The sequence below is a fragment of the Bos grunniens genome, chromosome 15 (assembly GCF_055505025.1).
Source record: "Bos grunniens cultivar Pamir isolate PY7600 chromosome 15, Bosgru_T2T1.0, whole genome shotgun sequence".
In the NCBI taxonomy this organism is placed as follows: Eukaryota; Metazoa; Chordata; class Mammalia; order Artiodactyla; family Bovidae; genus Bos; species Bos grunniens.
The window spans coordinates 5,646,751-5,661,167 of record NC_141179.1 but is presented as its reverse complement, the minus strand read 5'-3'; the positions used below and the strand labels follow the sequence as shown (position 1 = coordinate 5,661,167).

The 14,417-nt window shown below is 37.7% G+C and overlaps 1 protein-coding gene across 4 annotated transcripts in view; it reads left to right on the top strand.

The window, feature by feature from the left end:
• DYNC2H1 (dynein cytoplasmic 2 heavy chain 1) overlaps positions 1–14,417 on the top strand; it is a 393,081-nt gene that overhangs the window by 282,943 nt on the left and 95,721 nt on the right. For all 4 annotated transcript variants that reach the window (XM_086338264.1, XM_086338263.1, XM_086338267.1 and 1 more), the window contains 2 exons: positions 774–890; positions 13,829–14,038. In XM_086338264.1, coding sequence (XP_086194390.1) covers positions 774–890; positions 13,829–14,038 — 327 coding nt within the window. The remainder of the gene's footprint in view (positions 1–773; positions 891–13,828; positions 14,039–14,417) is intronic.

Genomic DNA, 14,417 nt, shown 5'->3' with positions numbered 1-14,417 from the left:
AGATTCTTCACTGTCTGAGCCATCAGACACTTTTCACAGAAGTGAAAGCCCTAAGTAGGAAAGAAGAATTTATTTTGCTTGATTTTTACTAATTGATCTATAACTTCTTTCATTTGACTCTTACATATAGAAGAAACATTGAGATGGCAACTTAAAATCAATATAGAATCCTAAAAGCTTAGATTTATTGTAATGAATACCAATAGTTACTTAAAATTGTTTTACTATTTCATAGTTTGCTATACTATTTACTGGGCTTCCCTGGTGGCTCAGATGGTGAAGAATCTACCTGCAATGCAGGAGATCCTGGTTCCATCCCTGGCTTGGAAAGATCCCCTAGAGAAGGGAATGGATACCTTTTGTGGTATTGTTGCCTGGAGAATTCCACGGACAGAGGAGTCTGGTGGGCTGCAGTCCATGGGGTCGTGAAAAGTAGGACACAGCTGAGCAACTAACGCTTTCACTTCACTTTCATACTTTTTACTATCTTTTCTGTCATTTCATCTTTTCAAAAAATGATATCAGCATTTTGAGGTTATGTGATTTAAATCATTCCAATTGAAAAATATTTTTATTTCAGAAGTGAGCAAATAGATTATTAAGAATGGATCTAACTAAAGAAGTAGCTTTTTAAATGAAGAGTCATTATAATATGTACATAAATATATATATATATATACACACACACACACACACTATAGGCTAAATATGGCTATTTTTGTATCCTACTGAATGGTCATGTTCATTTATTGCTTTTTATTTTCTTCATTCAGGTTATTTCACAGTTGAAGATCTTAGGCAGATCCGTAACAGCTGGTTGCAAATTTGATAGAGAAATCTGGTCTAACGAACTTTCTCCTGTCCTCAATCTCTGGAAGAAATTAAATCAGGTTAGTAGTAGAACATTCTTCCTTTGTATTTTCCTTTTTCTCCATATCCTTTTTTTCCTTGAGTTTTATCTCCAAATTGTCCATGTTGATAAATATGTTGGTAAATTTTGGCATTGATGTGCCCTTAATGTGTGCAGTATCCTGGAAAAAGATGGAGGAAATAATAGTAACAGAAGGAGACCAGCCCAAGAAGTAGTGTCATCAGTGTGATTTGTCTTATCCTGGTAATGTACTGTGACGTCGTCTGTGGCTGATGCATATTTTGCTCACTCTTTGTCTTCTCTTCCCTCTTTCTGTAAAGTCAGTGACTGCTCTTAAATGTGAAATTTTTCAAAGGAATCCAAGTGCTTAGAAAAAGCAATTCATCGACTAGAATTGACTTATTTCTGTATTGCAGAACAGTTATAGATTATAGATGGTTGCTTGCTCTCTAGGCAAAACCATTACAGTATTAATGGTTGCTGTTCTAATTGAATAAGGACTTGCTTTCTGAAATTAAAAAATATAATTTTACAACTCATGTTTAGTAATGCTATAAAAATGTTTATATACTGATAGCCTTCTCCAATAAGGGAAGTCAAATTAGGCTTATTTCAGGACCTATAAAATTTCAAACCCTCAAATCTTACAGTTTTCAAGTTATTCTTAGTGTCAACAATTGGTGATTGTTGGGTGTCTGAATAAATAATGACCTCAGCTAACTGGACTTGCCACTTTATTTAGACTATCAGATTGATAAAACTTGCTTGAGGAAGAATTAGAGAGTGAAAAGATACACTGCATCCCTTGGCGTTCCAAACCCAGGCTCTCCACTTGTGCCTGAGGCATACAAGTAACCACATTGCACAGATTCCTGACCATGAAGTCATGGCCCTGATTTCCATTCTTCGTATCAATTCATGTTGAAGTTATTATTCTTTAACCTTCTTTTTTTTTCTTAAACCAGCCTTTGCTTATACTTTAAATTAAAATCAAATTTATGCAAATTTATTGAGTAAATTTGCTGTTAATCTGATTCTTATTTCTTTGTAACTCATTAGTTTTTTGCCTGCTAGAATATTTTGTCTCTAATTTCCCTAAATCTCACCACATTAAATACAGGTGTAGATTTTGTTTTGTTTTGCATCTATTCTGTTTGATACTCTGAGAACTTGCAATTCCAAAAGCCAGCCTTCCCAGCTATACCTGTTTCAATGTATTCCTCAATAGCTGGGCTGCATGCTGTGAAATATCTAGTACTGTGCTGTCATTGATGGGCGCTTAATACTGCTATTTTCAGCCCTGAAATGGTAAGATGGTGAGCAGTATTCTTTCCAGGGAAACATGAAAAGATAAGTTTGCAACCCAAAATTCTCCTAGCTTGACCCCAGCCATGCATCCAGCCCTCAGCTATAGGTTACCATATTCTCTACTTGCCTCTTACCCAAACACTTTCTGTCTCCCAGATGTTTTCCATTCTTTTTGTGCCATCTTCTGGGTTCAGTATCCTCTTGTTTTGTCCAAGATAGAATGCAGAAGTGGGAGATAGGTTGCCCATTTTGTCCAGAACCAAGCATAACTTTTAAAATGTCATTTTAACTTTTATTTGTAAGATAAATATAGATTCATTAAAAGATAGTTGCTGCTGCTGCTGCTGCTAAGTTGCTTCAGTCGTGTCCGACTCTGTGCGACCCCATAGACGGAAGCCCACCAGGCTCCCCCGTCCCTGGGATTCTCCAGGCAAGAACACTGGAGTGGGTTGCCATTTCCTTCTCCAATGCATGAAAGTGAAAAGTGAAAGTAAAGTCTCTCAGTCGTGTCCGACCCTCAGCGATCCCATGGACTGCAGCCCACCAGGCTCCTCCGTCCATGGGATTTTCCAGGCAAGAGTACTGGAGTGGGGTGCCATTGCCTTCTCCGAGACTCATTAAAAGATAGTTATTATTATATTGTATTCATATAATATTTTATAGTCAAATTAATCTTGCAAATATCTTGTGCTTCATCCTGTTATGTTTTATTTTTTTATCTCTCCCATTTCCTTCCTGAAGCTATTGCCATAATTCAGGCTTTTATTCTTTCTCATACATATTATTGCAGAAAACAGCAAATTTGACTCTACTTATATGTCCATCCTCAAAGTCATATTTCAGATTATAACATTAATTTTCCTAAAGAAAATCGTTTTTCACAACATGGCTCCATATCCAACCTAAACTGTAAGCCTTTTCTATAGTGAGGCAGACCTCAGTGGTTCTGTCTATGAGGACTTTCCAAATGCTGTTTCCTTCTACTGGAATCTCCTGGCTGTGCTAAACCAGGGATGGGCAGGTAAAGTCCCAGCAGCTTCCAGAAGCCTTTTCAGCTGTTACTCATTTCCCTCTTCATATTTCTGTAGTATGGACTTATCATTTGCATAATAATTCCCATAAAAAATCATATTTTAAACTAAGCAAGTTAAGATTGGGCACTGAGGAATAGGCATTCTCTTATTTGGAAGTAGTGAAAGTGAAAGTCGTGTCGCCCAGTCATGTCTGACTGTGACCTCCATGGACAGTAGCCCGCCAGGCTCCTTTTCAATTTGGAGTGTAGGAGTAGGCTTTGGTTTGTGTTAAGATAAGGATTATGCTCCTTTCAAATACTTGGCAATAGCACTAGTTTGGAACCATATAAATTAAATTTTCTTCTTGAAATTTATTGGAAATTCCAAGGGAGTGCATACAAACTAACATTAAAGTTTTGATTGTGGCTATTTTTTTTTCTCTCTCTCTTTTTTTTTTTAAATTTTATTTTATTTTTAAACTTTACATAATTGTCTTAGTTTTGCCAAATATCAAAATGAATCCACCACAGGTATACATGTGTTCCCCATCCTGAACCCTCCTCCCTCCTCCCTCCCCATACCATCCCTCTGGGTCGTCCCAGTGCACTAGCCCCAAGCATCCAGTATCGTGCATCGAACCTGGACTGGCATCTCGTTTCTTACATGATATTTTATACGTTTCAATGTCATTCTCCCAAATCTTCCCAACCTCTCCCTCTCCCACAGAGTCCATAAGACTGTTCTATACATCAGTGTCTCTTTTGCTGTCTCGTACACAGGGTTATTGTTATCATCTTTCTAAATTCCATATATATGTGTTAGTATACTGTATTGATGTTTTTCCTTCTGGCTTACTTCACTCTGTATAATAGGCTCCAGTTTCATCCACCTCATTAGAACTGATTCAAATGTATTCTTTTTAATGGCTGAGTAATACTCCATTGTGTATATGTACCACTGCTTTCTTATCCATTCATCTGCTGATGGACATCTAGGTTGCTTCCATGTCTTGGCTATTATAAACAGTGCTGCGATGAATATTGGGGTACACGTGATTGTGGCTATTTTTTGACAAGAGATTCCGACGCATAAACTCCCCACTCCAGTTAGTACCAGATTTCAGTGGAGGCAGTTTTCCTGTAGTCCCTGAGGCACAGGTGATGGGTGGAAGGCAGGTTGTTTCTATTTCAGTCTTTTATCAAGGATGTAATCATTTGGGGTTTCACGTTTTTTAGATGTATCATTTTTACCTCTCCACCTTGAGCAGATATTGGACATTATCCCTGGTCTCCCAAGCCATGTATATGAATACCAAAGCTCAGGTTCACCAGTGTCTTTGAACTTCAGTGGCTTGTTTGCTACTCTCTCATTCTTAGTATGGAGAAATAAAAACCTTTCTGGATGTCTTGTATTCTCATTAAAAAAACCCCAGCCTTATGTGACTCTTCATATACTATGAAAATTAACTTTGTAACTATTTATCTAGCTAAGTGCTATATTCAAAAAGGATAATAAAACTTGTATTATCTCTCTGAGAGCAACATATGTGATAGCTGTGAATTCCTTCTAAGCCTCAGGGCACTGGCGAGACTAGAGCATTATCTTCATAGGTATTTCCATGACAGAAGGATAAAGCCCAGACTTGGAAACATCTCTAGATCATTGTGTGGATCACAACCAACTGTGGAAAATTCTTAAAGAGATGGGAATACTGAACCACCTTACTTGCCTCCTGAGAAAACTGTATGCAGATCAAGAAGCAACATTTAGAATCAAACATGGAACAATGGATGGGCTCAACATTGGGAAAGGAGTCTGTCAAGGCTGTATATTGTCACCCTGCTTATTTAACTTGTATGTAGAGTACATCATGCAAAATCCAGGCTGGATGAAACACAGGATGGAATCAAGATTGTTGGGAGAAATACTGATAATCTCAGATATTCATATGACACCACCCTAATGGCAGAAAGTGAAGAGTAACTAAAGAGCGTCTTGATGAAGGTGAAAGAGGAGAGTGAAAAAAGCTGGCTTATAACTCAGCATTTAGAAAACTAAGATCATGGCATCTGGTGCCATCACTTCATGACAAATAGATGCAGAAAAAACAGAAACAGTGACAGATTTTATTTTCTTGGACTCCAAAATAACTGGGGCAGATGGTGACTGAGCTATGAAATTAAAAGACGCTTGCTCTTTGGAAGAAAAGCTGTGACCAATCTAGACAGCATATTAAAAAACAAGAGACATCACTTTGCCAACAAAGGTCTGTATAGTCAAAGCTGTGGTTTTTCCAGTAGTCATGTATGGATGTGAGAGTTGGACTATAAAGAAAGCTGAGCGCTGAGGAATTGATGCTTTTGAACTGTGGTGTTGAAGAAGACTCTTGAGAGTCCCTTGGACTGCAAGGAGATCCACCCAGTCCATCCTAAAGGAAATCAGTCCTGAATATTCATTGGAAGGACTGATGCTGAAGCTGAAGCTCCAATACTTTGGCCACCTGATGTGAAGAACTGACTCATTAGAAAAGCCCTGATGCTGAAAAAGATTGAGGGCAAGAGGAGAAAGGGGCAGCAGAGGATGAGATGCCATTATCAACTCAATGGACATGTTTGAGCAAACTCCGGTGATAGCAAAGAACAGGGAAGCCTGGGGTACTGCAGTCCATTGCATAGCATAGTCAGACATGTCTGAACGACTGAGTAACAAGTAGACCATTTGGCTCCTGAAAAGAGTTTTATTTACATACTACAGGGTTGGTTAGATTTCCTAGGACATCCTCTTTGGAGGGGAACACAGCAGCGTCCTTCTTCCTGTTTATAAGCAGAGGATAACCTCTTCACCCATCCTTTGCACACCTTGCTCACCGAGTGTGTGGCTACTTGCATAGGGTGTGGCTGTCATTTAGTCACCCCAAAGGTAAGACCTGGAGCAAAGGTGTAGGAGCAGCACATTATTTGCTGTGAGATGATAAATAATCTCTTTTTAATCCAGAATACTTTGTGTTAACATTCAGGATGAAATTAATAAAGATGAAGTTTAAAAATCCAATACTCACTTGTTTGAATAATTATTTCTGTCTTCTCAGATCATGGGCTTCCCTGGTGGCTCAGACGGTAAAGCGTCTGCCTGCAATGAGGGAGACCTGGGTTCGATCCCCGGGTCGGAAAGATCCCCTGGAGAAGGAAATGGCAATCCACTCCAGCACTCTTGCCTGGAAAATCCCATGAACGGAGGAGCCTGATAGGCTACAGTCCATGGGGTCGCAGAGTTGGACACGACTGAGCGACTTCACTCTCACTTTCACCTTTCTCAGATCATAGCTGTAATTGAGTGTATTTAAGAAGTTGCTTTACTATTTTACCAAACATGTTTAGTTGTTTTCCGCAGTATCTTAACTCTGCTAAAAACAGAAGCTGAAAGTCTGCTTCTGATTTTGAAAACATTGTAAGTTAACGTGTGTCTCTAAAGTGATTATGCTTTGTAGACTCTCTTTTTCTGTTAAGTAATATTATGCAGTGTTGGACTTCAGAGATTTTTTTTCCTCAGTGAATATCTACACTGACTGTTGAAATGCTGACTGTTCCTTTTAGTCTTAAAATTATGAACCAGTTTGCTCACTATATGAGAACAGTTGGTCACTTCTCAAACTTTTAAGCAACACACTCGCACACGCATACATACACAGAAGCATTTTATGCTGTCGCATTTTATCTAACAGTTAGTTGAACACACAAAAATGCCAGAAAGCATTCTACTGTCATGAAAATATATACATCATTTTTTAGGATGACATGGAAGGAAAGATAAACTATTCATTGTGGGTCCATTTTATAAAATGTGCTCTTGTGTTTCCTCTAAACAGGTATAAGTTTTCAAATTTGTGACATTTCTTAACATTCTTCATAATCTGCTCTTCTTACTCCCTTTCTTTATATTGCTGAAACTGTTAAAAAAAAAAAGCTTCATATGAAATTCATGATGTGCCTGGCACATAGTAGTATTCTCAGATGTTATTCAGTTTTCCATTTAAGTATCATGATCTGTGTAGATCTTTTAAATTGAAATTTTGTTATTACTCTGTTATTCTGCTGTGTGCTGTGTGTTTGGCTCAGCCGTGTCCAACTCTGTGCAACCCTATGGACTACTGTAGCCCCACCAGGCTCCTCAGTCCATGGGGGTTCTCCAGGAAAGAATACTGGAGTGGGTTGCCATGCCCTCCTCCAGGGGATCTTCCCAAACCAGGAAGAATTTATGCTACTAAATTACCTCTTTTCTTAGTAGTTTGACAGAACAGCAGAATCATTCCTGTAACCAAGTTATGGAGCTGCTGCTGCTGCGTGGCTTCAGTTGTATCCAACTCTTCGTGACCCCATAGACAGCAGCCCACCAGGATCTTCTGCCTCTGGGATTCTCCAGGCAAGAATACTGGAATGGGTTGCCATTTCCTTCTCCAATGCATGCATGCATGCATGCTAAGTCACTTCAGTCGTGTCTGACTCTGTGCGACCCTGTGGACTGCAGCCCACCAGGCTCCTCTGTCCACGGGATTCTCCAGGCAAGAATACTGGAGTGGGAGTTATGGAGCAGATAGCCTATTAAAGTTCTTCCCTAGAAATAAATGTGGTTTTATTAATATGCCATTTCTATATTAATCCTTGTTTTTTTTTTAAATTGCCATTTTGTTTTACATACTCAAGTTATAAATGAATAATGACTTTCTATGAGAGACCCAAAAGATACAGACAGATTTAAAGGTCCTGTTGAGTGATGACTGTCAATCCTGTACTTGTCTCTTTAGGGGTACTGTTTTGGTATATATTAATATCACAATATTATAAGTAAAAGTTATGAAATTCTCAGGCATGTAAAGTTAGTCATTTGTATTTAATACAAAAGCTTATTTCTATTAGCATTTACTAGCTTCATTTCAGTTTTTCTTTTAGAAAGGTATAATAGCTTACAGTATCAGCTTCGGTGTAGCAACTCAAAGTACTCCCCTCTTCTGTCTTTAGGCATTGACCTTACTTGCTCTGCTAGTTACCAGCATCTCTCTTTCTCCTTTCTTCTCTCTCTCTCTCTCTCTCTCTATATATATATATATATAGAGAGAGAGAGTTGTTGTTGCTTAGTCACTAAGTCATGTCCAACTCTTTGCAGTCCCATGGACCATAGCTCTGCAGGCTCCTCTGTCTATGGGATTTCCCAGGCAAGAATCCTGGAGTGGATTGCCATTTTCTTCTCCAGAATATCTTCCTAACCCAGGGATTGAACCCACATCTTTTATCTGCATTGGCAGGTGGACTCTTTACACTGAGCCACCAGAGAAATCCCATTATATATGCTATGCTATGCTAAGTCACTTCAGTCGTGTCCGACTCTATGCGACCCCATAGATGGCAGCCACCAGGCTCCCCTGTCCCTGGGATTCTCCAGGCAAGAACATTGGAGTGGGTTGCATCTCCTTCTCCAATGCATGAAAGTGAAAAGTGAAAGCGAAGTCGCTCAGTCGTGTCTGACTTTTAGCGACCCCATGGATTGCAGCCTACCAGGCTCCTCCATCCATGGGATTTTCCAGGCAAAGGTACTGGAGTGGGGTGCCGTTGCATTCTCCGATATGTGTGTATATACACACATACATACATACATATACATACACACACATACATACACACACACATGCACATATGTGTGTGTATGTGTGTGTATGTGTGTGTGTGTATTGTGCTAAATTGCTTCAGTCATGTGCGACTCTTTGTGACGCTATGGACCATAACCTGCTAGGCTCCTCTGTCTACAGGATTGTCCAGGCATGAATCCTGGAGTGGGTTACCATGCCCTTCTCCAGGGAATCTTCTCAACTCAGGGACTGAACCTGTATCTCTTACATCTCCTGCATTGCAGGTGGTTTCTTTAGCACTAGCACCACCAGGGAGGCGTTATATATACACCCATTATATATATATACACACACACATATATATACACACACACACAGATATATATACACATATATAATTATTATAATATACATGGTGTGTATATTCTAAAAGGGCTGATGCTGCACTGAAACTGGCGTGATATATGTGTATTTGTGTGTGTGCTCCATTTTTTATACAGCCTCTCTTTTTATTGTCAAAAAATGATTGCATTGGTTCTCTACTTCATGATCTCTTCAGTTCAAGTGCAGTGAAAAGGAAGAGTTATCTGTTTATCAGAAGATGCAGGCAAGATTCTTACTATGTCTTGTTATCTCTGGTAATCTGCCCATCTCTCAGCCAGTGACTATGGTCCGGAATGGAATGCTCTGATTAGTTAACTTCTAGGTCATATACTTAAAAGTTGGTGGATCAGATGGTGAAGATTCTGCCTGTAATGCGGGAGACCCGGGTTCGATCCCTGGGTTGGGAAGATCCCCTGTAGAAGGAAATGGCAACCCACTCCAGTGTTCTTGCCTGGAGAGTCCATGGACAGAGGGGCCTGGTGAACTGGGTCACAAAGTGTCGGACACGACTGAAGGGACCTAGTGTGCACGCAACTCATATGCCAGAGTCAACTCTACCAGAACCATTTGGACTTAGAGTTGGGATCTTCCCAGAGAGATATTCGGAAATTATTATCTGAAGTGGAATGAAGGATTACTGGAGGGCATAAGTAGGATTTCTGCCACATGGAAATGAAGATATTTCCCCCTTTTCTGTAACTCAGAGCCACCCCATCTTTCTTTCTGATGTTTCTCACTTCCTTTTTCGCTTTTTAAAATGACTGTGTTAAGTCTTTTAGTATCTTTTTATCATAAAAAACATATCTTCAACAAAGACGTGATCATATGACAAGAGGAAAAATACTTGTGTCCAATTGTTGATTATTGTTCAGTGAGTCATAGGTAAATACACACATAAAACTACAGTTCACATCTTACTAATTTCATTGAACTAAGATCTGGAAGGACTCCGATGTTATCTAGAGCAGTATGTGAATCTCCATAATGCTTTGAATAAGTGGTAGTGTACCTGAGAGGCTGGCAAACTACAGCACATGGGCCAAGTCTAAACTGCTGCCAGTTTCTGTAAATACACATTTATTGAAAGTCATCCATGCCTGTTTGTTTATGTATTGTCTGTTGCTAAATTTACATGGTAACAGACAGAGTTGATTTGTTATAACAGAGATTTTATGTCCCACAAAGTCTGACATTTGCTATCTGAATCTTCATAGAAAAACTTGCTAACCTTTACTCATCGCTTGAATTTCCTTTAGTGGCAAAAATTCTTTCTGAGAAGGAATCATTTTCAAAAAGCTTTAATTATTAAAAGAACAGAGAGAGTAGTACTTTTGTGTGCCATCTGTTTTACTTATGTCTAAATTAGTATCTCACTTTAGAAACTATTCTAGTTAAAACACAAAAATTCTGGATTAATACCTAAATTGTACCAAAGTTAGACTAGTCTTTTTCTTGCCCAAAAGATATTTCTTGCTTAATAGTTTTTAAAAATCCACAATCATTTCTTCTTCAGCAGCTTCATAATTAGATAATGATACCCTATGAATACACTTAGTTTTTTTAATGATAAGATGAACTTTAAAATGTGAAAGATGTCCTTCCAAAGTACATGATTCAACCAATTATATTTATTCTTAAAAAAGTTTTTCTTATAATCAATTTACTAAAACTATGACTGCCATCCCTAGATAGTTTCATTGAAAAATGTCTTACAGTGAGGTAATTTGCTTATGGCAGTTTTAGCTACTTGAATTATAAATAATACTTAATTTGAGGTTGTTTTAAGATGAATGTAACACTTTAACATGTTTCTACTGCTATAAATCTCTATACTTAACTCTTTCAGAATGTATAAAATATATTTTTATAGTTAAAGTTGTATTAATTTTTTAATAAAGCTTTATGAAGGCTTGTAGGAAATGAATTATGTTATAAAATATAATATTCTTTGATGTCTTCTGCTGTATTTCTCTCAGTCATTCATTTATCACAATTTATATCACTTTGGGGCTTTTTACTGTTAATTTTTTTCATCTTTCATTAATCAGACACTTTTTTAAGACCCTACTGTGTGCTGTTTTCTGCCATGTTCTTCTGTTCTTATTGCTGAACTCATATCATTTTACTTGATAGTTTCTAGACCAACACTATAAAATAGAAATATAATGTGAAACACAAATAGACTCCATAATTGTAATTTTAAATATTCTAGCAGCCATATTCAAATAAGTATGAAGAAATAAAATTAATAATTTATTTAACCTGATATATTCAGAATATTAGCATTTCAGTGGGTGATCAATATAAAATTATTAATGTGATATTTCACATCCTTTTTGTAGTAAGTCTTTGAAATTCAGTTGGTATTTTACACTTACTGCACATCTCTAGACCATACTTCTTACCTGAACTCTATTTCAATTTTAAGTAGTTTTGATAGGTACTCGTCAGCTTTTTAAAAAGTTCAGTATGCTAAGTTTTCTATTTTCGTGCATCATAAATAAATGGAATCTTGTTTGAATGATCTAAGATTCCATTTTTGTGTGTTCTTCGTCTATAAAGTAACTGTGAACGGTGCAGATTTGACTGATCAGTTTAATAGAATGGATAAAAATCTATAAACTAAGTTATTATTCAGTAATCTTTACCAAGAGGCTCTTGATGAAAGTGAAAGAAGAGAGTGAAAAAGTTGGCTTAAAACTCAACATTCAGAAAACTAAGATCATGGCATCCGGTCCCATCACTTCATGGCAAAAGATGGGGAGACAATGGAAAATGCGACAGACTTTTATTTTCTTGGGCTCCAAAATCACTGCAGATGGTGACTGCAGCCATGAAATTAAAATATGCTTGCTCCTTGGAAGAAAAGCTGTGACCAACCTAGAAAGCATATTAAAAAGCAGAAACATTTCTTTGCTGACAAAGATCCATCTAGTCAAAGCTATGGATTTTCCAGTAGTCATGTATGGATGTGAGAGTTGGACTATAAAGAAAGCTGAGTGCTGAAGAATTGATGCTTTTGAACTGTGTTGTTGGAGAAGACTCTTGAGAGTCCCTTGAACTACAAGGAGATAAAGCCAGTCCATCCTAAAGGAGATCAGTCCTGAATGTTCATTGGAAGGACTGATGCTGAAGCTGAAACTCCAATATTTTAGCTACCTGATGCGAAGATTTGATTCATTGGAAAAGAGTCCTGATGCTGGGAAAGATTGAAGGTGGGAACAGAAGGGGACAAAAGAGGATGGATGGTTGGATGGCATCACTGACTCAATGGACATGAGTTAGAACAAGCTCCGGGAGTTGGTGATGGACAGGGAGGCCTGGTGTGCTGCTGTCCATGGGATTGCAGTTTTGGACATGACTGAGTCACTGAACTGAACTGAATCTTTACCAGTCTTAGTGTAAGATTGATAAAGATTTAAGTACCACGTATTATTCACTTCCAGGGATGGTTTTTAATCTGAGGAATTATTGAAAGTCTATAATCTAAATTTTATGTCAGTTTTATAACTTGATTAAGGTTGGAGATGTGTTAAGTATTGTTTATTTCATGCTCTGGTTCAAATAATTCCAATCTAGGGGATAATATTTATAGTTAATTTTAACAGTATACTGTTTTTCTCTTCTAGATTTAGAGTTCACCACTGTGTACTTTTATAGGTACATTTATGTGCATTTTTTTGTCTATCAAAGATGATTCCAACAGCTTTAGTATTTTTAATGTAGTATTAATACAAATAAAATGCCTAAATTTGAACTCATAGCCTGAATCTATTTTCAGGAATGACTTTCATGCCAGTAAAATTTATTTCATAATTTTTTATTTAATGGCTAGATCTTCATATTATAATATTAAATCATCATACTAAAAACATGAAAACCAGACAGTGCTCTCATGGAATATGGGAGTGTGACAACCACTAGAAAAGAAGAGGGGACCCTTCACTAGGACTGTAAGCAGAACATACAGAGGGAGTCAGGAAAATGGACAGTAGGTAAGAGTGCAGACTTGCCAGTGCTGTCTCTTTGACAGGTTTTTGACACTTTTAGAATACTAATGAAGTGATATATTTTTTTCTTCTTAGCTATGTAGACTGTTCGGAAATGGCTGGGATTCCTTGACTTTTTTCTTTTAACAATTTGAGGAGCCCCAAGTTCCATGTATCAGAGCCTCTCTTAAAGTGTAGATGTAGAAATAAATACTAAGATACAATATTCACTGGTACCGATCTTTAATGTAATTTTTTAAGTTTACATACAGTAAATTTTCAAATTGAAATAAGTATTTGCTCACATATTTTTCAAAGGCATGATTCCTTCTGCTTTCCTTGTAGCGATCGAGTTGTAGTTCAGCTGTGCTGCTGTCTCTGCGTTGGCTTACAGTGTGCCGTTCTTACACTTCCCAGCCGTATCAACTGCTGCGTTCCCCTTCTCAGTTTCCACTCTCACCCCATTTAAGTTGGTGAAGTCCAGAATTCTTTTCCTATGTATTTATGGGTTTAATACATTTGGCCATTCATAAGAGAGTATTTCAAAACAAGTATACCAACAGAAGATTTAAATAACTTTTGAATGTTTTGATATATTTGTGTTACTTTTCAGCAAATATTAAATGATACATTATTCTTTTAGAATTCAAACCTGATTCATCAGAAATTGTTGCCTCCTAATGATCGACAAGGATCTCCAATATTATCCTTCATCATTCTTGAACAATTTAACGCCATCCGCTTAGTACAGAGTGTCCATCAGTCTCTTGCTGCTCTCAGCAAAGTCATCAGAGGAACCACCTTATTGAGTTCAGAAGTACAAAAATTGGCAAGTGCTTTATTAAACCAAAAGGTAAGCCGATATTAAATATATGTGTTTTATTTTCACTAATGTAAGTGACTCCTCCATCTTGTATACCTTTGTTAGAAGTCTTACAATTTACAGTAACAGAAAATCCGAGTTAATCTAGCTTAGTGTGAAAGTCTCTCAGTTGTGTCTGACTCTGTGACCCCATGGATTATACAGTCCATGGAATTCTCCAGGCCAGAATACTGGAGTGGGTGGCTTTTCCCTTTTCCAGGGTAAACTAGCTTAAGCCACGTAGAATTAATCGGCTGTTGCAACTGAAGGATCCAAAGGTAGCAGCATTAAATCAGCTTGATGCAGCTTAAAGTTGTTATTAGGATCTCAGCTTGTGTTATTTATCTACCTCTTTAGTCATCGTGTGTGT